This window comes from Coregonus clupeaformis, chromosome 29, assembly GCF_020615455.1.
Source record: "Coregonus clupeaformis isolate EN_2021a chromosome 29, ASM2061545v1, whole genome shotgun sequence".
In the NCBI taxonomy this organism is placed as follows: domain Eukaryota; kingdom Metazoa; phylum Chordata; class Actinopteri; order Salmoniformes; family Salmonidae; genus Coregonus; species Coregonus clupeaformis.
This window is the reverse complement of record NC_059220.1, coordinates 37,226,747-37,251,799: the sequence shown is the minus strand read 5'-3', so window position 1 is coordinate 37,251,799 and position 25,053 is coordinate 37,226,747. Positions and strand designations below refer to the sequence as shown.

Here is a 25,053-nt window from a genome sequence, read left to right as displayed (position 1 = left end):
TGACATCTTGCGAGTTAGCGACTAGCTAGCTTGCTAGTCGCCTCCCACCTGCAGTGTACCAGAGTCACCCGTAGGACTAGCTAGCTAACACACAGTGTCCTTCGCTCCTGCCTTCCGAACACCTGCCCTCGCCCTCAACAGTGCCCGACAGTGCTCTTCTTCTTCTGTGGGGTTATCGGTGGTTGGCATCCAACGCCACTTCGATACTGAAGTTACTTTTTTGTAGCAGGTTAGGAGAACTTACGCAGCAGGTTAGGAGAATTAACGTAGCAGGTTAGGAGACTGAGGTTAAGGTTAGGAAAGGGTTTAGGGTTAGCAAAAATGACTTTGTATCGAAGTGGCGTGAAAAGAGTATGTCCCTCATGATACCTACTGTACTGGATCGTCCCCATCTCCCACCTGTCCTAGCTTAAAAATGTAACAATAGAAGTATCAAGAGGGGTTCCTGCAGATGCGAGAATGACCACATGCATAAACGCAACGAATTGCACCCTTCGCCATTATTCAAGACTGTTAACTTCTGTTCAGCATGAGTGGGGTGCTAACACGATGCAGCCCAGACTCCCAGTGCAGGCTAGCAATGAGTAAGTGAAGCTGCGCTGATATAGACAAGCTTGATCCATGAGACACATTTAACAGAAATACCGCAAGTAAAAATAATTCTAGTACCAAACAGTTTTTCATGTTCTAGTATTGAAAAAGTACAGAGGTTTCACTATACCGTGCAACACTAGTTGTAGCTCTGTTTGCTTGAGCCAGCTAATCCCAAGCCACCACACATACAGTATATAGTTAGTGGGCGGTGAAAAAAAAGGGGTCGCCTCCACCCACTGATTTGGGGTCAAACGTGTTTTTATCCCTCTAATGGTCAAGGATAGGGTTGGGGGATATGATAATCTTATCCATGATCAGGAGCAATTTCAACCCAGAGCGTTTAAGGGGAGGAGGTGGGATGGCGGTAGATTGTGGTCTGAGACGGGTGTTCATTCAAGTTCTGACGAAAAACAGTGATGTTATTAGCTACCAAGAATGCCTTCCCCGCACATTTAATCAATCCATCAAGGTTCATGGCATCAACACATGCATCTGGACAGATATGACTATGTCAATGAAGGCAACTCTATAGGGCTTTGAAGCGTGAAATACAATAGCAAATGGAGCACAATGATTTTCTTTGTTATATAATGTATTGAAAGCAGATGGTCAATTTCTAAGGGCTGGATTCAATTCGTATCGCAGAAGTATCGCAGAAGTATCGCAGAAGATGTTTCTCCAATCTTGTTTCTTCTCTTTCAGCTGTTCCTCTCTCTCACTCCGTCCTATTCTACGACCAGTCTTTGCCATTTTCCCAGAGAACCAAACCTCAATAGATCTTCTGAGTCTACAGACAAAGTGTTACTCCCAACCATGTTACCCAAGACTCGTCTGGGGAAGCGTTCCCCCCTAGGGGCATTGGTGTGTACCTCCTGCCCCTCCATGGAGAGCACACTGGAGACAGGGGGCCACGGGGAACCTGAGGGGGGCGTGGGGAGCCCAACCATGGGACCACCAGGGCCCCAGCATCTCAGCAGGTTCAACTACAAACTACACCCTGGACAGAAGGTGAGGGAGAGGGGAGACAGGGAGGGGTGGGTAGAGAAGGGGGAGGGAGAGAGAGGGGGAGAGTGATGACGGTAGAGGAGAGAACGGGCTAAAACGACAGAGGGTAGGTGAGAGAAGAGAGGGAGGGAGAAAAAGTGGAATGCACTGTTCTTATGTAACATTTCATAACTACTACAGATGTAGGATCTTAATTTGAGCCAATTTAAGAATCCTGCAGCAACAAGAAATTATTATAATGAATGGACATTTTTGTAGGGGTTGATACATTTTTCGTAAGGGAAAATCATGTCTGAAATTTCAAAGTGGAAATTACAACATTCTGAAGCCTAAACCTCAAATACACTACACGTTTTCAATTTCCTGCAACAGGGTGATCAAATTAAGATCCAATATCTGTATCTATACCCCATATGGTCTCAGCCTTCTGTTTTCTGCTTGAGAGAAAAACAGCCAATCTGTCTGGCTGTCATTATCTTTCCCATTATCTTTCCCTCGTTTTCAGTGTTGATGTACATCTGTATCTCTTGGCCTCTATCCCATCTTTTCTCATCTACAGTATGTCACTCCTCCCTCAGGTGAACAGGCTGGGCAGCAGTCCACTGTCATTCTGTCACTCTGCCTTTGTCCACTGTGCTGTTTGATGGCCACATTGGCACGAGTACCTCAAGGCATCGCTCTCTCTCTTGCTTTTATATCGGTCTTTCTCTTTTTCTTTCTCTGTCTTGCTATGCCTTTCGCACCACTCTCCCCCTAGCTTAACACTAACTCTGACTTGTTGTTTTTGACTTGTCGTTGTACGTCTCTATCACTCTCTCTCTGTCTGTCTCTCGCTCTGCCTCTCTCTCTCGCTCTCTCTCTTGCTCCCTCCCTCCCTCTCCCTCCCTGATTTAACACGTCACTGTCTCTAACCCCTCCCTCCCACCTCAGGTGTATGTGTTGTGTGGAGGGCGTGAGTGCACTGGGGTGGTGGAGCAACACAACCATGTGGATAATGAGGTGGCTATCCTACTGCCTGCTCTGGGACAGCATGTCCTGAGGAAACTACAGGACGTCTGGACCTCCCCCGCTGTCCCTCCTCAACCTCCTACTGCAACACAGAGCACAGGCAGACCACACCAAGTGTCCTCCTGCATCGATGTGCCCAATGTGCCCAGGAGGTAAGGGTAGGATAATGTAGTGTGTGGAGGTAAGGGTAGTGTAATGTAGTGTGGGGAGGTAAGGGTAGTGTAATGTAGTGTGTGGAGGTAAGGGTAGTGTAATGTAGTGTATGGAGGTAAGGGTAGTGTAATGTAGTGTGGGGAGGTAACGGTAGTGTAATGTAGTGTGGGGAGGTAAGGGTAGTGTAATGTAGTGTGGGGAGGTAAGGGTAGTGTAATGTAGTGTGGGGAGGTAACGGTAGTGTAATGTAGTGTATGGAGGTAAGGGTAGTGTAATGTAGTGTGGGGAGGTAAGGGTAGTGTAATGTAGTGTGGGGAGGTAAGGGTAGTGTAATGTAGTGTGGGGAGGTAAGGGTAGTGTAATGTAGTGTGGGGAGGTAAGGGTAGTGTAATGTAGTGTGTGAGGTAAGGGTAGTGTAATGTAGTGTGGGGAGGTAACGGTAGTGTAATGTATGTAGTGTGGGGAGGTAAGGGTAATGTAATGTAGTGTGTGAGGTAAGGGTAGTGTGTTGTAGTGTGGGGAGGTAAGGGTAGTGTATTGTAGTGTGTGTGAGGTTGGGCATGTGTGTGAATTAATGAGGGGCAGGGTATGCATGCTCCTGTCTCTTCCTCTTCTTCTCGCTCTCTCTTTTGCTCTCTTTCTCTCAGTGTAAATTGACCTAATCTCTCTCCCCTTTCTCCCTACTCCTGCTACAGGAGTCCAGAGTCACTGGATATGGATGAGATGATGGCAGCCCTGGTTCTGACCAGCCTGTCCTGCAGCCCTCTTGTTCAGAGCCCACCTCAGAGAGACACAGTCATAGGTAAATCATTGATTGATAAGCTCTTAGTTATATTTTTCCTGTCCATTTTTTGTCAATCATTGAAGGTCTAATCAAATATGTGTCTGTGTGTGTGTACAGCAGGCTCTACAGGTATGGAGTGCGGAGGCGGGGAACTCTCAGACAGCGGCAGCAGTGGCTACTGGAGCTGTGACCGTGGCTACAGAAGCCCGGCCCCATCTCCGCCAATCACAGAGACAGAAGGTCACAGCCTGGCCACACCCACTGATGAGGGATTGGAAATGGAGCTGGAGCAGGTGCTGTTTGACGAGCCTGCACCACGGAAACGCAGGGTGAGTAGGGTAGTCACAGAAACAGCCTTGCTAAAATTGATCAGAATTGACTGGAAAACACATCAGCAATCAGCTATTTGTTCTTAATTTAAAGTTGAGTCAGTTCCATCAACATTGCTTACCTGTGAACTTGTGTTTCCTCCCTCCAGAACTCAGTGAAGGTGGCCTACAGGTGTCTGTGGCCCAACTGTGGGAAGATTCTGACGTCTGTCGTGGGGATTAAACGTCACATCCGTACCCTGCACCTGGGGTAAGTGTGTAGGGATAAGCCCATGACAATAACATTGCCAATTATGTATCCACAAAGCTTTATAAAATACTTGTATTATTAGATGATGTGGAGTGCTTCTACTAGCAGTGGTAGTGGCAGAAGAATACAAAAAAACAACAGTTGCATTAATCTATGTACTGTATATCTATGTGCTTTCCCTCCCACAGCCAGAGTGGTGAGCATGAGCGTTGCTCCCACAGCGAGGAGGACTTCTACTACACAGAGATCCACCAGCGGGAGCTGCAGCCCCTCACCCCACCTCCTGTGGTCTCCACCCAACCCCCCATCCCTACCACTAGCACCATCACCCCCTGGTTGGCCTGCGCCTTCCCCTCCAGCTCCTCTCCCTCTGGGGTAGGACCAGGGGAACCAGGGGTAGGAGCAGGAGCTGGAGGAGACTCCCCCACAGAAGTGAGCCCCCAGCCCATCCAGCTCAGCCAGTCTGCCCCCTCCACCCCAGGGTGCTTCGGGCAGGTCCACTCTGAGCACTCCTACCAGGTAGGCACTAGGACAGGGTTCCCCAACAGGCAATGTTTTTCCACTCAGTTGTCCAGTGTTGGTGATCGTGTGCCCACTGGAGCCGCTTCTTCTTGTTTTTAGCTGATAGGAGTGGAACCCGGTGTGGTCATCTGCTGCAATAGCCCATCCGTGACAAGGACCAACAAGTTGTGTGTTCCAAGATGCCGTTCTGCACACCACTGTTGTATTGCACCGTTATTTGCCTGTTTGTGGACCGCCTGTTAGCTAGCACGATTCTTGACAGATGTTTTTTGTTTGGCGCACCATTCTCGATAAACCCTTGACACTGTCGTGCGTGAAAAGCCCAGGAGGCCGGCCGTTTCTGAGATACTGGAACCGGCGCACCTGGCACCAACGATCATACCACGCTCAAAGTCGCTTACTTCACTGGTTTTGCCCATTCTAACGTTCAATCGAACAGTAACTGAATGCCTCGATGCCCACCGTCTGTAGGAGATAACCATTTTGTGAACATGGTGGTTTACTGTACTTAATAAATGTCTACATTTTCTCTGTTCTGGACATAATAAGTGGAAAACAAATGTTTCTTGAGTGAAATACATTACAAGCAGGGCCTCCCGAGTGGCGCTGCTGTCTAAGGCACTGCAGTGCTTGAGGTGTCACTACAGATCCGGGTTTGATCCCGGGCTGTGTCGCACCCGGCCGTGACCGGGAGACCCATTAGGCGACGCACAATTGGCCCAGCGTCGTCCGGGTTAGGGGAGGGTTTGGCCGGCCGGGATGTCCTTGTCCCGTCGCGCTCTAGCGACTGCTGTGGCGGGCCGGGCGCATGCACGCTGACACGGTCGCCAGTTGTACGGTGTTTCCTCCGATACATTGATGCGGCTGGTTAAGCGAGCAGTGTGTCAAGAAGCAGTGCGGCTTGGCAGGGTTTTGTTTCGGAGGACGCATGTCTCTCGACCTTCGCCTCTCCCGAGTCCATACGGGAGTTGCAGTGATGGGACAAGACTGTAACTACCAATTGGATATCACAAAATTGGGAAGAAAAACTATGAGCACTTATTGAAAACTCTGTATTGTTTTGCAAGTGGTTATACAGCCTTTTGTTTTGTATTTTGCATTTAATGATCCCACCTGATCGCAACCATTGACCATATTGTTTACCTCTGCAGGCTCCTGCTTCAGTCCAGGTGGTGGCGCCACCCGTCTCTGTCTCCTCCTGCCGTTGGACCACACCCACCTCCACCCCCCAACCAAGACAGGTAGGCTTGCATTCTGATTTAAAACGATAGGATGCATTCGTTTTACCTTGCCTGGTGGGTTGTTCCACGAAATGACTGCCTTTTGCATCCCTTTGATATTTTAAGTAGAAATTGTGCACCAATATTGAATTTGAAAAGCCTGTTATTCAATGAAATGCCCTTTAATATAGACCACATGGAGAATTCAATAAATCTGATTTTTTAATTATGAATAAAAACTTTTTGACATGTCCCTCAGTGCACTCTCTGTGACTTCCAGGAAGATTTTAATCCCAATCCTTAACCCCAACATTTCTCCAAGTTTTCACCATCATTGTAAAGCCCTAGTTATTTTGTTGCTTTGACAAAGTCATTTCTGAAGATTATTATTTATTTAATGTGATTATTGACTAATTTAAAGGTTAAAAAAAACCTGTCCCTCATTTTAAGGTTAACCCTGTTACGTGAACTAAACTCCCGTTTTAATATATAGTAAGCCTACCAAGATTTTTTTCAAAAGAAACATTGAACTTATAATAGACAAATCATATTGTAAAAGTAGGTGAGCTGGTTCTACTCTTTTTTGGCCAATTTCTGGTGTTTTGTGGAGGAAAACTGAGTGGGTCGAGAATAACACGTCAACCCTGTAACCCATAGATAGACAGGCTAGAAATGGTTTAACTATTTCTTTTTTTTTGGGGGGGCTTGCATTCAATTGCCCCTCCCTGTTGCACACAACAAGCTTCCATTTCCCCATGTCACAAGGAGATTTATGGATGATTTAAGTTTAAATTGTCAACCCTGTTACGGTCAACCCTGTTACTTTATTTGGCACTTAATAGGCACTTACTTTAGTATTTTATTTATTTAACCTCTTTAGATGGGGAAAACTAGTTTTTTATTGAGTTGAACATGTGCTCTTTATGACAGAATGTTAAAATTGGGTGAAATCAACATTTTTTTCACAAAGTTACACATCTCAAAAGGCACAGAATTGGTTGAACGACCCTGGTGTACCGGGTGGGTAGAGTTTGCACTTTGGGACCAAAGGAATGGTCTCAAATTCACAAACTCCGCCATCCAGCGCCTCAGCTGATGTAACACAAATGCACCTAGAAAGAAATGTGTTGGTATAGCAATGAAAGAAATGACAATGACCGCAACCCTGACTCCTGAGGCTCTTGAACGCAACCCTGACTGTAGAATCCAATAGGATAATCTCAAGGGAAATTCCCATAGATAATTAACTTATACACACTCAGTTAAGAACACCACAATTGCTGTTCATGTTTCATGCTGTATGTCCAGGTATATGCTATTTTCACTTGGATTATGAATGTTTGCCCTTTAAACACAGAACTTTCCATATCTCCAAGTGTTCTGAATTCATCACATATATGCTTGAAAAGCGTGCATTTGCAAAAACATTTCCCCCTACAGAGCCTTTGCCAGTATGTGTTTGTGGAATAGAAGTCAGTCCATCAGGGACAAAGAGCGCTTGTTTTATAGGATAGATTTAGTGCCCTGCCTCCAGAGCTGCTCTATACTGCCAAAAGCATGTCATGGATATTTACCAGGCAATCCCCTTGTTGATTTGATAATATTTTCCATCACCAAACTGCCTTTTGTCTCCACTGGCCCATAGACTCCCATTCTGTGATGCTACATCACTGCCACCTATCGATCGTTAGTAGGAACTGGGGGTCATTTTTATGTGTTGTAAACAACACGTGGTCAATGGCACGATCAAGTCACTGCCGCAGATCAGCTGCATTGCACACAAAGAACAATCAATGCAGATACCCTTTCAGCAGTAAACATGGATTGTTAAAATTTATGTGCACTAAATATGCATTGCATTTGGACAATTTGGACAGATCGTTTGTCATGAATGCCCCGTGTAGCTCAGTTGGTAGAGCATGGCGTTTGCAATGCCTGGGTTGTGGGTTCGATTCCCATGGGGGGCATTTTTCAGGTTATGAAAAATGTATGCACTCAATAACTGTAAGTCGCTCTGGATAAGAGCGTCTGCTAAATGACTAAAATGTAATGCTAAAATAATGAATTAAGAGTTTCCTTGCTAATTTATCTGTGTTGTTTTGCTGGACTGTTACCTTGTAGTATTGTGAGACGTCAACATCAAATGCAATATGTCCTAATTGATTTGATTAGTATATTTGCCAGGGACCATCCACAACAAATGCATTGCACCAGATTTATCTACACAGTTCAGTTCACATCTGCAGTAATTATATGCAGCATTGTATACAGGTATTTTACTACAATTGAAATCCTTGGGCGGGCCACATGTGTTTTTTCAGGTTGCCTAAGTCCAAATAGTGTAATATATATATATATATATATATATATATATATATATATATATATATATATATATATATAAATACCATTCAAAGTTTGGACACACCTACTCATTCAAGGGTTTTTCTTTACTTTTTACTATTTTCTACATTGTAGAATAATAGTGAAGACATCAAAACTATGAAATAACACATATGGAATCATGTAGTAACCAAAAAAGTGTTAAACAAATCAAAATATATTTTATATTTGAGATTCTTCAAATAGCCACCGTTTGCCTTGATGACAGCTTTGCAAATTCTTGGAATTCTCTCAACCAGCTTCACCTGGAATGCTTTTCCAACAGTCTTGAAGGAGTTCCCACATATTCTGAGCACTTGTTGGCTGCTTTTCCTTCACTCTGCTGTCCAACTCATCCCAAACCATCTCAATTGGGTTGAAGTCGGGGGATTGTGGAGGCCAGGTCATCTGATGCAGCACTCCATCACTCTCCTTCTTGGTAAAATAGCCATTACACAGCCTGGAGGTGTGTTGGGTCATTGTCCTGTTGAAAAACAAATGATAGTCCCACTAAGCGCAAACCAGATGGGATGGCGTATCGCTGCAGAATGCTGTGGTAGCCATGCTGGTTAAGTGTGCCTTGAATTCTAAATAAATCACTGACAGTGTCACAAGCACCATCACACCTCTTCCTCCATGCTTCACGGTGGGAACCACACATGCAGAGATCATCCGGTCACCTACTCTGCGTCTCACAAAGACACGGCGGTTGGAACCAAAAATCTCAAATTTGGACTCATCAGACCAAATGACAGATTTCCACTGGTCTAATGTCCATTGCTTGTGTTTCTTGGCCCAAGCAAGTCTCTTCTTCTTATTGGTGTCCTTTCAGTAGTGGTTTCTTTGCAGAAAAATCGACCATGAAGGCCTGATTCACACAGTCTCCTCTGAACAGTTGATGTTGAGATGTGTCTGTTACTTGAACTCTGTGAAGCATTTATTTGGGCTGCAATCTGAGGTGCAGTTAACCCGAATGAATTTTTCCTCTGCAGCAGAGGTTACTCTGGGTCTTCATTTCCTGTGGTGGTCCTCATGAGAGCCAGTTTCATCATAGTGCTTGATGGTTTTTGTGACTACACTTGAAGAAACGTTCAAAGTTCTTGAAATGTTCCAGATTGACTGACCTTCATGTCTTAAAGTAATGATGGACTGTCTGTATACAGAAAAACCCTTGAATGAGTACGTGTGTCCAAACGTTTGACTGGTACTGTATATATACTTATATTTGTAATTGTTTTATACTTTTTTTGTGATGGAAAAACGATGCAAATAGTCTGGGTAGCCATTTGATTACATGTTCAGGAGTCGTATGGCTTGGGGGTAGAAGCTGTTTACAGTGCCTTGCAAAAGTATTCATTCGCCTTGGCGTTTTTCATATTTTGTTGCATTACAACCTGTAATTTAAATTGATTTTTATTTGGATTTCATGTAATGGACATACACAAAATAGTCCAAATTGGTGAAGTGAAATTATAAAAAATAAATAACAGAAATGTGGTGCGTGCATATGTATTCACCCCCTTTGCGATGAAGCACCTGAATAAGATCTGGTGCAACCAATTACCTTCAGAAGTCACATAATTAGTTAAATAAAGTCCACCTGTGTGCAATCTAAGTGTCACATGATCTCAGTATATATACACCTGTTCTGAAAGGCCCCAGAGTCTGCAACACCACTAAGCAAGGGGCACCACCAAGCAAGCGGCACCATGAAGACCAAGGAGCTCTCCAAACAGGTCAGGGACAAAGTTGTGGAGAAGTACAGATCAGGGTTGGGTTATAAAAAAATATCTGAAACGTTGAACATCCCACGGAGCACCATTATATCCATTATTAAAAAATGGAAAGAATATGGCACCACAACAAACCTGCCAAGAGAGGGCTGCCCACCAAAACTCATGGACCAGGCAAGGAGGGCATTAATCAGAGAGGCAACAAAGAGACCAAAGATAACCCTGAAGGAGCTGCAAAGCTCCACAGCGGAGATTGGAGTATCTGTCCATATGTCCACTTTAAGCCGTACACTCCACAGAGCTGGGCTTTATGGAAGAGTGGCCAGAAAAAAAGCCATTGCTTAAAGAAAAAAATAAGGAAACACGTTTGGTGTTCGCCAAAAGGCTTGTGGGAGACTCCCCAAACATATGGAAGAAGGTACTCTGGTCAGATGAGACTAAAATTGAGCTTTTTGGCCATCAAGGAAAACGCTATGTCTGATACAAACCCAACACCTCTCATCACCCTGGAGTCTTTGACAATTTTTAGGGCCTTCCTCTGACACCGCCTGGTATAGAAGTCCTGGATGGCAGGAAGCTTGGCCCCAGTGATGTACTGGGTCGTATGCACTAAACTCTGTAGTGCCTTGTGGTCGGAGGCCGAGCAGTTGCCATACCAGGCAGCGATGCAACCAGTCAGGATACTCTCGATGGTGCAGCTGTAGAACCTTTTGAGGATCTTTTCAGTCTCCTTAGGGGGAATAGGTTTTGTTGTGTGCTCTTCACGGCTGTCTTGGTGTGCTTGGACCATGTTAGTTTGTTGGTGATGTGGACACCAAGGAACTTGAAACTCTCAACCTGCTCCACTACAGCCCCGTCGATGAGAATGGGGGCGTGCTCGGTCCTCTTCTTTTTCCTGTAGTCCTCAATCATCTCCTTTGTCTTGATCACTTTCAGGGAGAGGTTGTTGTCCTGACACCACACGGCCAGGTCTCTGACCTCCTCCCTATAGGCTGTCTCGTCGTTGTCGGTGATCAGGCCTACCACTGTTGTGTCATCGGCAAACTTAATGATGGTGTTGGAGTCGTGCCTGTCCATGCAGTCATGAGTGAACAGGAAGTACAGGAGGGGACTGAGCATAGAAGTCATTTAGCTCGTCTGGTAGGCTCGTGTCACTGGGCAGCTCGCAGCTGTGCTTCCCTTTGTAGTCTGTAATATTTTGCAAGCCCTGCTACATCAGACGAGCATCGGAGCCGGTGTAGTACGATTCGATCTTAGTCCTGTATTGACGCTTTGCCTGTTCGTCGGAGGGCATAGTGGGATTTCTTATAAGCTTCCGGGTTAGAGTCCCGCTCTACCGTTTAGCTCAGTGCAGATGTTGCCTGTAATCCATGGCTTCTGGTTGGGGGATGTACGTACTGTCACTGTGGGGACGACGTCATCGATGCACTTATTGATGAAGCCAGTGACTGATGTGGTGTACTCCTCAATGCCATCGGAAGAATCCCGGAACATATTCCAGTTTGTGCTAGCAAAACAGTCCTGTAGCTTAGCGTCTGCTTCATCTGACAATTTTTTTATTGACCGAGTCACTGGTGCTTCCTGCTTTAGTTTTTGCTTGTAAGCAGGAATCAGGAGGATAGAATTATGGTCAGATTTGCCAAATGGAGGGCGAGGGAGAGCTTTGTACGCGTCTCTGTGTGTGGAGTAAAGGTGGTCTAAAGTTTTTTTTCCCTTTGGTTGCACATTTAACATGCTGGTAGAAATGAGGTCAAACGGATTTAAGTTTCCCTGCATTAAAGTCCCCGGTCACAAGGAGCGCCGCCTCTGGATGAGCGTTTTCCTGTTTGGTTATGGCCGTATTACAACAGGTTTCCCGTTACGACGTCGACCACAAAGATCAATCTGCTAGCCCCGGCCCGCTAGCACACGCTAGCCGTGTCCTCTTGCTCGCTAGTGTTATAGCAGCCCCCGAACTACCTCCGAACTCTCCTATTGCTGTTCACCGGACCTTATGATAACTCAGCTATACAGCTGATGCCTGCTGGACTGTTCCTTTATACGGTACTGCATCCTGTGTATGTTTAGCCTCAGCCCAAACTTTGTCGCCATTACCAGCTGTTGTCTTAGCTCTCTTGAATAACACCTGTGATTGCTTTATGCCTCTCTCCCATGTCAATATGCCTTGCTTATTGCTGTTTTGGTTATTTCTTATTGTACTATTTCACTGTAGATCCCCCAGCCCAGCTCAACCTGCCATAGATAGCTCCTTTGTCCCACCCCCCATACACGCGGAGACCGACTCAATCGGTGCCTCCAGTGATGCTATCTCTTTTATCGTTACCCAACACTTAGGTTTATCTCCACTGTACTCATATCCTTCCATATCCTTTTCTGTACATAATGCCCTGAATCTATTCTACAACGCCCGGAAACCTGCCCCTTTTTTTCTCTGTACCCAACGCACTAGAAGACCAGTACTTAAAGCCTTTAGCCATATCCTTATTCTACTCCTCCTCTGTTCCTCTGGTGATGTAGAGGTTAACCCAGGCCCTGTAGCCCCCAGTATCACTCCTATTCCCCAGGCGTTATCATTTGTTGACTTCTGTAACCGTAAAAGCATTGGTTTCTTGCACGTTAACATCCGAAGCCTCCTCCCTAAGTTTGAGTTATTCACTGCGTTAGCACACTCCGCCAACCCTGATGTCCTAGCAGTGTCTGAATCCTGGCTTAGGAAGGCCACCAAAAATGCAGAAATGTCCATCCCCAACTACAACATTTTCCGTCTCGATAGAACTGCCAAAGGGGGTGGGGTTGCAATCTACTGTAGAGATAGCCTGCAGAGCTCTATCGTACTATCCAGGTCTGTGCCCAAACAGTTTGAGCTTCTACTTCTAAAAATCCACCTTTCCAGAAATAAGTCTCTCACTGTTGCCGCTTGCTACAGACCCCCCTCAGCCCCGAGCTGTGCCCTGGACACCGTATGTGAACTGATTGCCCCCCATCTATCCTCAGAGTTCGTACTGCTTGGTGACCTAAACTGGGATATGCTTAACACCCCGGCCATCCTACAATCTAAACTAGATGCCCTCAATCTCACACAAATTATCAACGAACCTACCAGGTACAACCCTAAATCTGTAAACATGGGCACCCTCATAGATATCATCCTGACAAATTTACCCTCTAAATACACCTCCGCTGTCTTCAACCAGGATCTCAGTGATCACTGCCTTATTGCCTGCGTCCGTAATGGATCCGCGGTCAAACGACCACCCCTCATCACTGTCAAACGCTCCCTAAAACACTTTAGCGAGCAGGCCTTTCTAATTGACCTGGCCCGGGTATCCTGGATGGATATTGACCTCATTCTGTCAGTAGAGGATGCCTGGTTGTTCTTTAAAAGTGCTTTCCTCTCAATCTTAAATAAGCATGCCCCATTCAAAAAATTCAGAACTAAGAACAGATATAGCCCCTGGTTCTCCTCAGACTTGACTGCCCTTGACCAGCACAAAAACATCCTGTGGCGTACTCCATTAGCATCGAACAGCCCCCGCGATATGCAACTTTTCAGGGAAGTCGGGAACCAATATACACAATCAGTTAGGAAAGCAAAGGGTATCTTTTTCAAACAGAAATGTGCATCCTGTAGCACTAACTCCAACAAGTTTTGGGACACTGTAAAATCCATGGAAAATAAGAGCACCTCCTCCCAACTGCCCACTGCACTGAGGCTAGGAAACACTGTCACCACCGATAAATCTACAATAATCGAGAATTTCAACAAGCATTTTGCTAAGGCTGGCCATGCTTTACACCTGGCTACCACTACCCCGGCCACCAGCTCTGCACCCTCTGCTGCAACTTGCCCATGCCCCCCCGCTTCTCCTTCACACAAATTCAGACAGCTGATGTTCTGAAAGAGCTGAAAAATCTGGACCCCTACAAATCAGCTGGGATAGACAATCTGGACCCTTTCTTTCTAAAATTAGCCGCCGAAATTGTCGCAAACCCTATTTCTAGCCTGTTCAACCTCTCTTTCGTAATGTCTGAGATCCCCAGAGATTGGAAAGCTGCCACGGTCATCCCCCTCTTCAAAAGGGGTGACACTCTAGATCCAAACTGTTACAGACCTATATCCATCCTGCCCTGCCTTTCGAAAGTATTTGAAAGCCAAGTTAACAAACATATCACCGACCATTTCGAATCCCACCGTACCTTCTCCGCTATGCAATCCGGTTTCCGAGCTGGTCATGGGTGCACCTCAGCCACGCTCAAGGTCCTAAACGATATTATAACCGCGATCGATAAAATACAGTACTGCGCAGCCGTCTTCATCGACCTGGCCAAGGCTTTCGACTCTGTCAACCACCGCATTCTTATTGGCAGACTAAATAGCCTTGGTTTCTCTAATGACTGCCTCGCCTGGTTCACCAACTACTTCTCAGATAGAGTTCAATGTGTCAAATCGGAGGGCCTGTTGTCTGGACCTCTGGCCGTCTCTATGGGGGTGCCACAGGGTTCAATTCTTGGGCCGACTCTATTCTCTGTGTATATCAATGATGTTGCTCTTGCTGCTGGTGAAGCTCGGATCCACCTCTATGGGGACGACACCATTTTGTATACATCTGGCCCTTCATTGGACACTGTGTTAACAAACCTCCAAACAAGCTTCAACGCCATACAACACTCCTGACCTAGAGTATGTGGACATCTACAAATACCTAGGTGTCTGGTTAGACTGTAAACTCTCCTTCCACACTCACATTAAGCATCTCCAATCAAAAGTTAGATCTAGAATCGGCTTCCTATTTCGCAACAAAGCCTCCTTCACTCATACTGCTGAACATGCCCTCGTAAAACTGACTATCCTACCGATCCTTGACTTCGGCGATGTCATTTACAAAATAGCCTCCAACACTCTACTCAGCAAATTGGATGTAGTCTATCACAGTGCCATCCGTTTTGTCACCAAAGCCCCATATACTACCCACCATTGTGACCTGTACGCTCTTGTTGGCTGGCCCTCACTACATATTCGTCGCCAAACCCACTGGCTCCAGGTCATCTATAAATCACTGGTAGGCAAATCCCCATCTTACCTTAGCTCATTGGTCACCATAGCAACACCCACCCGTAGTCTGCGCTCCAGCAGGTATATCTCACTGGTCATCCCCAAAGCCAACACCTCCTTTGGCCGCCATTCCTTCCAGTTCTCTGCTGCCAATGACTGGAACGAACTGCAAAAATCTCTGAAGCTGGAGACTCTTATCTCCCTCACTAACTTTAAGCATCAGTTGTCAGAGCAGCTTACCGATCACTGCACCTGTACACAGCCATTCTGAAATTAGCCCACCCAACTACCTCATCCCCATATTGTTATTTATTTTGCTAATTTGCATCCCAATATCTCTATTTGCACATCATCTTTTGCACATCTATCATTCCAGTGTTAATACGAAATTGTAACTATTTTGCACTATGGCCTATTTATTGCCTTACCTCCATAACTTACTACATTCGCACACACTGAATATATAGTTTCTCTTTGTATTTTTGACTTAATGTTTTGTTTACCCCATATGTAACTCTGTGTTGTTGTTTTTATCGCACTGCTTTGCTTTATCTTGGCCAGGTCGCAGTTGTAAATGAGAACTTGTTCTCAACTGGCTTACCTGGTTAAATAAAGGTGAAATAAAATAAATAAAGTATACAGTTCATTGAGTGCGGTCTTAGTGCTAGCATCGGTTTGTGGTGGTAAATAGACAGTTACGACGAATATAGATGAAAACTCTCTTGGTATATAGTGTGGTCTACAGCTTATCATGAGATAGTCTACCTCAGGCGAGCAAAACCTAGAGACTTCCTTAGATATCGTGCACCAGCTGTTGTTTACAAATATAAATAGACTGCCACCCCTTGTCTTACCAGAGGCTGCTGTTTTATCCTGCCGATACAGTGTGTAACCCGCCAGCTGTATGTTATTCATGTCTTCGTTCAGCGACGACTCTGTGAAACATAAGATATTACAATTGGTAGGATATACGTGCTTGTAGTTCGTCCACTTTATTATCAAGCGATTTTACGTTGGCCAATAGTATCGATGGCAAAGGCAGATTAGCCACTCGTCGCCGGCTCCTTACCAGGCACCCCAATCTCCTTCCGCGATATCTCCTTTTCTTTCTACTGCGAATGACGGGGATGAGGGCCCTGTCGGGTGTCTGGCGCAAATTACTCTCGTCCGACTCATTAAAGAAAAATTATTAGTCCAGTTTAAGGTGAGTAATTGCTGTTCTGATGTCCAGAAGCTCTTTTCGGTCATAAGAGACGGTAGCAGCAACATTATGTACAAAATAAGTTATAAACAATGTGAAAAAACAAACAAAATAGCACGGTTGGTTAAGAGTCCATAAATGGCAGCCATCCCCTCCGGCGCCATCAAAATTATTTGTATAAAAGTAGACATAGATTAGTTAGTTGTCACTAACCACTTACCAAAAAAACACAGTTTACACTTATTTATAGTGGCACCCTGTCCTTGTTTCCTTCCCTCATCTGCAGATCCTTTCACATCAGTACAGATGAAGGAGAGGAGACGTGGAGAAGAAGCCTTTTGATTGGGTGGGATTTGGGATTCTGCTCAAATCCCTCTTCATTACCCATAACGCAGACAGTAATATGTGTATGTTCTGTAGTTTTTCTCTGCTCTTCATCTGTGTGTTTCCCCCTCTGTCCACCAGGGCGCACCATTCCTTGTGCGGTCAGTCAGTGTGGGAGAACAGTGGCCGCAGCAGCAGAATGCCCCAATTAGGCCACACCCTGCCAGCACCTCTCCCCCACGCAGCCACTGGACTACAAGGTGAGCTACTATACTATACTATACTATACTATACTATACTATACTACTGTATTGCTATTGATAACGTATCAGCCTCAGTCAATTTGAGTCTACAGTCATTTCCCTTCTCGCATCCCTCTGATTTTCTCTCTTCATCACTCTTATAATAATAATAATAATAATAATAATAATAATCTATGCATCTCTCTCTCTGTCCATTTCCATTCATACATTTACTGTCAATTAACTTAGTCTCTGACTCTCTCCTCTCTCTTTCCTTCCCTCCCTCTCTCTACAGGAGGATCCGTGGAGAGGCTAAGAAGTGTCGTAAGGTGTACGGCATCGAGCACCGGGATCAATGGTGCACCGCCTGTCGCTGGAAGAAAGCCTGCCAGCGCTTCCATGACTGAACCCCTAACCGAAGAAAAGAGGGATGAAGAGCAAGAAAGAGTTATGGAGGAGAAAAAGAAAGTGAGAGATCCTGGCTGAAGAGAGGAGCAGTCACCTCTTCAAGTGAAGACTGAGGAACGATCTGGGTGTCAACCAGTGGAGCACCGTGTACGTTGGTGTTTATTTCTTTTTTTGTTTTGTTAGTTTTTTGTACTTTTTACAACTTTACTAAACGTTTTTATGTATTTTGTTCATGTCTTTGAGAACTTTGGTTCTTGTGTGTTGGTGCTCAAGGTGAACTTGGCGGGCGCAGCTTACTGATCTATGACCGGTAACCTATGACCTATACCCGCAGCATAGTCCCGCATCTCAGTTTCTTTGTCTTCTTGCCCAGGGAGGGGCTACACAGGAAGCGGACCTTGATCCTCTTCTCTTCCAAATCTTTGGCTTTAACCTATAACCAGCAGCTATATAGGGGATGCCAATTGCTCTATGACATCATGCCGTCCATAACTTGGCTTAGAAACAAGGCTTTCTGCTTGTTGCCAAGGGTGTGCTTGAGCCAGGCAGGTGTTGAGCAGAATATCTGAAATATCTGTAAATCAACCCAACTTCCAAATGCCTGGGCAAGAACAGATCCATATGATACAAAGATTAACCGATCCATTCACGCTTTGGCTTTCTGTCAGTGTAGGCGGTGGAGAATAATGATTAGGAGAAGAAAGTCAAGTGATACGAGGAGGGAGTTAGCCCTAAGTAGCAGAGGTAAAGCTTCATTAAATACTTAGTAACAAGCATGCTAAATACAGGACCTATGTCAGAGAGGAGAGTTGCTGGCCATTAACTTGTTCAGTTATTTGTTAATAATGGATACCATCTGTTGTCAATTGCATAAAGTGCACTAATTGGCTGGGAGAATCCCCCTTGACCTATAGGATTCCATCTGCTTATGATCTACCAATCAACGGTAACCAGTAAGTTGTGTCCTAAACATTGAGAATTGATTGGAGAGTTGTAATTGGAGGAGAAGTCAAATGCAGATTTGGGAGTCATATGTCCAACCTGTCTGATGATGTTGTTATAAGCCATTTATTCCTGCAAATATGTAGCTTTGTTATTGTAATTGGCTTTTTTAAGGAAACAAAAATAACGTTTTGTCGACGTCGACTATGTAATTTGTATAGTGTGTTTCGTTATATTATCCAGCAATGTTGTGTCTATATTTTGCAACTGTCATTTTTCTAAGATGTGTTAAATACAATGTTCCGCCAGGAATTACCATGTTGTGGGATATAGGAATCAATTCACATACTTTAGACCAATCAGATGTCATTCACACTGATTTTCACTTCTCTGAGCATAATGCAAGCAACTGTTAAAAGATAAAGACTCAGTATCTCGTCCTTGTTGTTAGCAGCTACTGTAGCTATCCTTTCTGTTTTGCCTTAGGCCTCTAAGTTGGGGGGGGGGTTGAGTTACACCACAAATGGCCTTATAATGGGCTTTAGTTACACTAACAGATATCATTTAATGCACTGTAGACACTATGACAGAATAGGGCATGGAAGTATTGGGTCCCTTTACAACATGGAGGTCATTGGCAGGTTGTGTCTTATTTACTCACGTCATTGTAATAAAATGATCAATTTGTATAATATATTTTGGCAGGAATCGATCTCCATACATTTGTCATATACTTGGATAGCCAATACCCCCATACCAGTCTCATTAGTGGCGATACACTAACTGAATTATATTATAGAGGTTCCTGGTTAGATGTGGAATGTACCACATGGTGCCAATAATAATAACTTAAATATGGTGCCAGCATTGAGTCTGAATGCATTTACTAAGACTAAGGGCTTATCTTAAAATGATATGCTGCTTGAGGGCATTGTGGCCCTAACCCAAACCCTTGTCACTCTACCACCTATTGTAAATGAACATGCATACATCTCTGTTGATAAAGCGTTTAAGGAACGTTCAGCATAAACAGATGTTTCATATGTTAAGACCCAAAATATATTAATGATTGTTTATTGAAACTCATGTTTCCTTGCAGTAAGCCAATGAATCCACAGAAGCAAATAAACAAAATGTTATTTATATATATTGTGCTATGTATGTACTTAGAGAAAATACAACCGTTGAATAAAGTATAATTTGTATTATGATGCACTCATTTTATATGGAATCTGAAATGTTTTTGTCTTTTTGATGTTGAAATATACTTGATAAAGATGTATCCTGTCTCTAGTAGTCTTCTATTTTGTCTTTTTTAAAAATCTTGTACTGGGCCTTGTAAGTTAGATGTAAAGTTATGTTTGAATATGCTCAAATATGTGACTGAAACTACTCTAGGCTTTCCATTTTGGCTTGTGAGTCTGTATCTATACAAGAGAGTTTATTCAAGAGAACATGATGATGATGATGATTATTATACAAGACAATATTGATCTGGAAATGTTTTGTGTAATAAATGAAGCGTTGTGGGATTGATATAAACTGTCATCATCTTGTGAACATTCTAGAACATTGGAACAAAACACCTCAAGACACAGAATCATTTGCTGCATGACAAGCCACAAAAGAAAAAGTAAACTATCTTTATTGATATGTTCAATTTCTGCTATTTACAGGTTTTATACTGCACAACAAAATGGTTTCACATAACAATTTAAAGAAAAAGAACACTGTTCATACATACTTGTAGGCTACATCTTTGTCTGCTACAACAAACACAAGCCAAGGTTCATTTCAAATCAGAACATTAGTTTTGCCAACAGATCATTGGTATATGAGCATGGATAACTTATTGTAGTCTTATACAGTAGGGACAGTTCATTGTGATGTTTTGCACCAAATTATAGTAGACACTATCAGGGTTGATATTGAAGTTTGGAGAATATTTATAGAATATTAAGAAGTTCTGAACATGTCAATAGGTTACAGATTAAGCCATCCACACACCTAATAATGAGATTGTGCTACATATCAGATAGTCATGAATGTAGTATCCTAGTACCTTGAAAGAAATCTGAAAGAAAATGTTTGGTCAGCCACTAGAGGGTAGCGCAATAAAGAGGGTGACATGCCCTGATTAGCCAAAGACAGTCACCCTCTCTCTCATGTACTGATGTACCAAAGGCAGTACAGTAGGCTATCGATAGGCAGAAACTGCTTCTCCAATAGAAATCCCCGATAACGCTTCTAGGCGATGTCATGGCGACGTTGGCTAGCTAAACTCACGTCTAGAAACACGTAATCGGGTCTAAAGGTTGTCCGCCGAACTGCGCATGTGCAGGCTGTCAACTCAAAGGCACTCCTTCAATATTTAAAGTTGTTTTTGACGAAAATAAAAACGTGTCAGTTTGTCACTTTTACAAGGTTGGAGTAATAACATGTTCAACTACTTATGCCATTGGCTCGAATCTAGGTTGTGCCTTTAGATTGTGAAAAGTAACAACTAAGTAATAATTTTTCACATCTCTCATTAATGACTTCTCAAACCCCAAACCCTGGTCTGCATGGTCTGTTTCGAAAGTGTTTACCGAAGTCTAGCGATGTTGCGCCTCTGGGTTTAGAAACTTTGTGGATGTACTATACTGGTTCAGGAAACCAATGAACACTTCACTTGTAAGTCATTGAAAGTTTCCACTGAATTAACCCATGTAATACTAATAGCCATGATTGATGAAGGCAAAGATGTTTTGAAAAGTTACATTACAGATACAGTATGGAAAAGCAAAACAAATACAGTGTGTTTGTTTGACTATGATAATAATCCAGAGTAATTCTCTGATAAACCATTAATACATTGTATTTTTCACTATTTTTTTTTAGCTTTTATTCATAATATGTTGTTATCGTTATCAATGAGAAATATACAAGACTTAATCTATAATGCTCCAGTGTGGATTTTCATGAGAGGTTGTGTTCAGAACAGAAGTTTAATCATCACCGTGGTCGGGGGTTTGCTAGGTGATGGCAGGGATACGGTTGCCTTGGGCATGGCTACACCTCGTTCTGTTGGGTGATGTCAGCGGAGACGCTGTTGTAGGACTTGTTGGCTCGGGTGCTCATGCCCAGGTACTGCTTCAGGAACTCACTGAAGCGTTTCTGGTTGTTCCACTTGCGGGCAGATTTCCGGACGCCTATGAACCCGCCATAGCGCTTCTGCAAGGGCCTCCCAGGGCCCATCAATTTCCTGTAGCCGTGCCTTCCCTTCAGGAACCCCCCAAAGCGCTTTGACAGACTTATCCCCGCCGCTCCGTCCTGCTCTCTCTCTGTCACGCTATCCCCCTCTTCCCCGTCCATTTCCTCCATTTCCCGGGGCAGCTGGGAGTTGTAGGCAGCATCGGCAGGGGTTCGCTGGCTCTCACTGCCCAGCTCGTCTGTCCCCAGAGCACGGGCCACGTGGTCAAACCTCTGCAGGGCTGCTAGGTACATCAGCCCCCCGTCCCCCTGCTCTTCTTCTTCCTCTGGCAGAATGGCCTCCACCTCCTCCTGGGCCCGCTTCAGCATGGCGGCGCCCCCTATGGACAGGGAGGGTAACTGTGGCGGTGCCGAGACCTTGCGACACAGGTCCCAAGTGAAGGCAGGGAAGACGTTACCCTCACACTCCACCAGACACACCTGAGAGGAGAGAGGGAGGGAAACACAGAGCACATGATCGAGAGAGAGAGAGAGAGAGAGGACAAACCAAAGTTATGATTTGTTAGTTACTGGTTCATTCCCCAGTCACCACTTTGTCCAGGGTCTGTACAGAGCAGAGGAGGCTGCTGAGAGGAGGACGGCTCATTATAATGGCTGGAATGGAGTGAATGGAATTGTACCAAACACATGAAAACCACGTATTAGATGTGTTCGATACCACTAAATTTGTTCTGTTCCAGCCATTACTATGAGCCTGTCCTCCCCAAATAAGGTGCCACCAGTACACTTTCTGTCAAATGCTGACGTAAAAATGGCTTTATGCGTTTGATTGAGATAGACGATTATACACCGTCAGACACTGGGATTCCCATTGTGAGGGTGGCAGGTAGCCTAGTGGTTAGAGTGTTGGGCAAGTAACCGAAAGGTTGCTGGTTTAAGTACCCGAGCCAATGTGCCCTTAAGCAAGGCAGAAGGCACTTAACCCTTATTTGCTCCAGGGGTGCCGTACTACTATGGCTGACCCTGTAAAACTGCACCTATCTGGTGTATGTGACAATAAAACATATACAGTACCAGTCAAAAGTTTGGACACACCTTCTCATTCAAGGGTTTTTCTTTATTTGTTCTATTTTCTACATTGTAGAATAATAGTGAAGACATCAAAACTATGACATAACACATATGGAATCATGTAGTAACCAAGTAAAAAAGTGTTAAACAAATCAAAATGTATTTTATATTTGAGATTCTTCATATAGCCACCCTATAGCAGCTTTGCACACTCTTGGCATTCTCTCAACCAGCTTCATAAGGTAGTCACCTGGAATGCATTTAAATTAACAGGTGTGCCTTCTTGAAAGTTAATTTGTGGAATTTCTTTCCTTCTTAATGCGTTTGAGCCAATTAGTTGTTTTGTGACAAGGTGGTGGGGGGGTGCTCAAATAAGCAAAGAGAAACGACAGTCCATCATTACTTTAAGACATGAAGGTCAGTCAATACGGAACATTTCAATAACTTTTAAAGTTTCTTCAAGTGCAGTCGCAAAAACCATGATGAAACTGGCTCTCGTGAGGACTGCCACAGGAATGGAAGACCCAGATTTACCTCTGCTGCAGAGGATAAGTTCATTAGAGTTACCAGCCTCAGAAATTGCAGCCCAAATAAATGCTTCACAGAGTTTAAGTAACAGACACATCTCAACATCAACTGTTCAGAGGGGACTGTGTGAATCAGGACTTCATAGTCGAATTGCTGCAAAGAAACCACTACTAAAGGAGACCAATAAGAAGAAGAGACCTGCTTGGACCAAGAAATACGAGCAATGGGCATTAGACCGGTGGAAATGTATCCTTTGGTCTGGAGTCCAAATTTGAGATTTTTGGTTCCAACCGCCGTGTCTTTGTGAGACGCAGTGTGGGTGAAAGGATTATCTCCGTATGTGTATTTCCCGCCGTAAAGCATGGAGGAGGAGGTGTTATGGTGTGGGGGTGCTTTGCTGGTGACACTGTCTGTGATTTATATAGAATTCAAGGCACAGTTAACCAGCATGGCTACCACAGCATTCTGCAGCGATACATCATCCCATCTGGTTTGGTCTTTGGTATTTGGTATTTTATTAGGATCCCCAATAGCTGTTGCAAAAGCAGCAGCTACTCTTCCTGGGGTCCACACAAAACATGAAACATGACATAATACAGAACATTAATAGACAAGAACAGCTCAAGGACAGAACTACATGCATTTTTTTAAAAAGGCACACATAGCCTACATATCAATACATACACACACAAACTATCTAGGTCAAATAGGGGAGAGGGGTTGTGCCGTGAGGTGTTGCTTTATCTGTTTTTTGAAACCAGGTTTGTGGTTTATTTGAGCAATATTAGATGGAACGGAGTTCCATGCAATAATGGCTCTATATAATACTGTACTATTTCTTGAATTTGTTCTGGATTTGGGGACTGTGAAAAGACACCTGGTGGCATGTCTGGTGGGGTAAGTGTGTGTGTCAGAGCTGTATGTAAGTTGACTATGAAAACAATTTGGGATTTTCAACGCATTAATGTTTCTTATAAAAATAAGAAGTGATGCAGTCAGTCTCTCCTCAACTCTTAGCCAAGAGAGACTGGCATGCATAGTATTTATATCAGCCCTCTGATTACAATGAAGAGCAAGCCGTGCTGCTCTGTTTTGGGCCAGCTGCAACTTAACTAGGTCTTTCCTTGCAGCACTGGACCACACAACTGGACAATAATCAAGATTAGACAAAACTAGAGCTTGCAGAACTTGCTTTTTGGAGTGTGGTGTCAAAAAAGCAGAGCATCTCTTTATTATAGACAGTCCTCTCCCCATTTTTACAACCATTGAATCTATATGTTTAGGCCATTATAGTTTACAATCTAAGGTAACGCCAAGTAATTTAGTCTCCTTAACTTGTTCAACAGCCACACCATTCATCACCAGATTCAGGTCTAGAACTTAGGAAATGATTTGTACCAAATACAATGCTCTTAGTTTTAGAGATGTTCAGGACCAGGTTATTAGTGGCTACCCATTCCAAAACAGACTGCAACTCTTTGTTAAGGGTTCAGTGACTTCATTAGCTGTGGTTGTTGATGCATATATGGTTGAATCATCAGCATACATGGACACACATGCTTTGTTTAATGCCAGTGGCAGATCATTGGTAACAATAGAACAGAGTAGAGGGCCTAGAGAGCTGCCCTGTGGTACACCACACCTTACATGTTTGACATTAGAGAAGCTTCCATGAAAGAAAACCCTTTGAGTTCTATTAGATAGATAGCTCTGAATCCACGATATGGCAGAGGTTGAAAAGTCATAAGACATACTGTAAGTTTTTTCAACAACAGGCTATATATGGTCAGTAATATCAAAGGCTGCACTGAAATCTAACAGTACAGCTCCCACAATCTTCTTATTATCAATTTCTTTCAACCAATCATCAGTCATTTGTGTCAGTGCAGTAGATGTTGAGTGCTCTTCCCTGTAAGCATGCTGAAAGTCTGTTGTTAATTTGTTTAGAGAGAAATAGCATTGTATTTGGTCAAACACCATTTTTTCCAACAGTTTACTAAGAGCCGGCAGCAAGCTTATAGGTCTGCTGTTAGAACCAGTAAAGGCCGCTATACCATTCTTGGGAAGCGGAATTACTTTGGCTTCCCTCCAGGCCTAAGGACAAATACTTTC

General features: G+C 44.0%; 2 protein-coding genes across 5 annotated transcripts in view; one reads left to right on the top strand and one right to left on the bottom strand.

The window, feature by feature from the left end:
• LOC121545083 (zinc finger protein 395) overlaps positions 1–19,446 on the top strand; it is a 32,023-nt gene extending 12,577 nt beyond the window's left edge. For 3 of the 4 annotated variants that reach the window (XM_041855463.2, XM_041855465.2, XM_041855464.2), the window contains exons 2-10: positions 1,297–1,602; positions 2,530–2,759; positions 3,456–3,562; positions 3,662–3,873; positions 4,023–4,123; positions 4,312–4,642; positions 5,797–5,886; positions 16,700–16,818; positions 17,096–19,446. In XM_041855463.2, the coding sequence (XP_041711397.2) occupies positions 1,408–1,602; positions 2,530–2,759; positions 3,456–3,562; positions 3,662–3,873; positions 4,023–4,123; positions 4,312–4,642; positions 5,797–5,886; positions 16,700–16,818; positions 17,096–17,207 (1,497 nt within the window). In that variant the 5' untranslated portion in view covers positions 1,297–1,407 and the 3' untranslated portion in view covers positions 17,208–19,446. The remainder of the gene's footprint in view (positions 1–1,296; positions 1,603–2,529; positions 2,760–3,455; positions 3,563–3,661; positions 3,874–4,022; positions 4,124–4,311; positions 4,643–5,796; positions 5,887–16,699; positions 16,819–17,095) is intronic. The other variant, XM_041855466.2, reaches the window with a different exon arrangement.
• Positions 19,447–20,566: 1,120 nt separating this feature from the next.
• LOC121545082 (prepronociceptin) overlaps positions 20,567–25,053 on the bottom strand; it is a 56,619-nt gene continuing 52,132 nt past the window's right edge. The window contains exon 3 of the mRNA XM_041855462.1: positions 20,567–21,822. Coding sequence (XP_041711396.1) covers positions 21,202–21,822 — 621 coding nt within the window. The 3' untranslated portion in view covers positions 20,567–21,201. The remainder of the gene's footprint in view (positions 21,823–25,053) is intronic.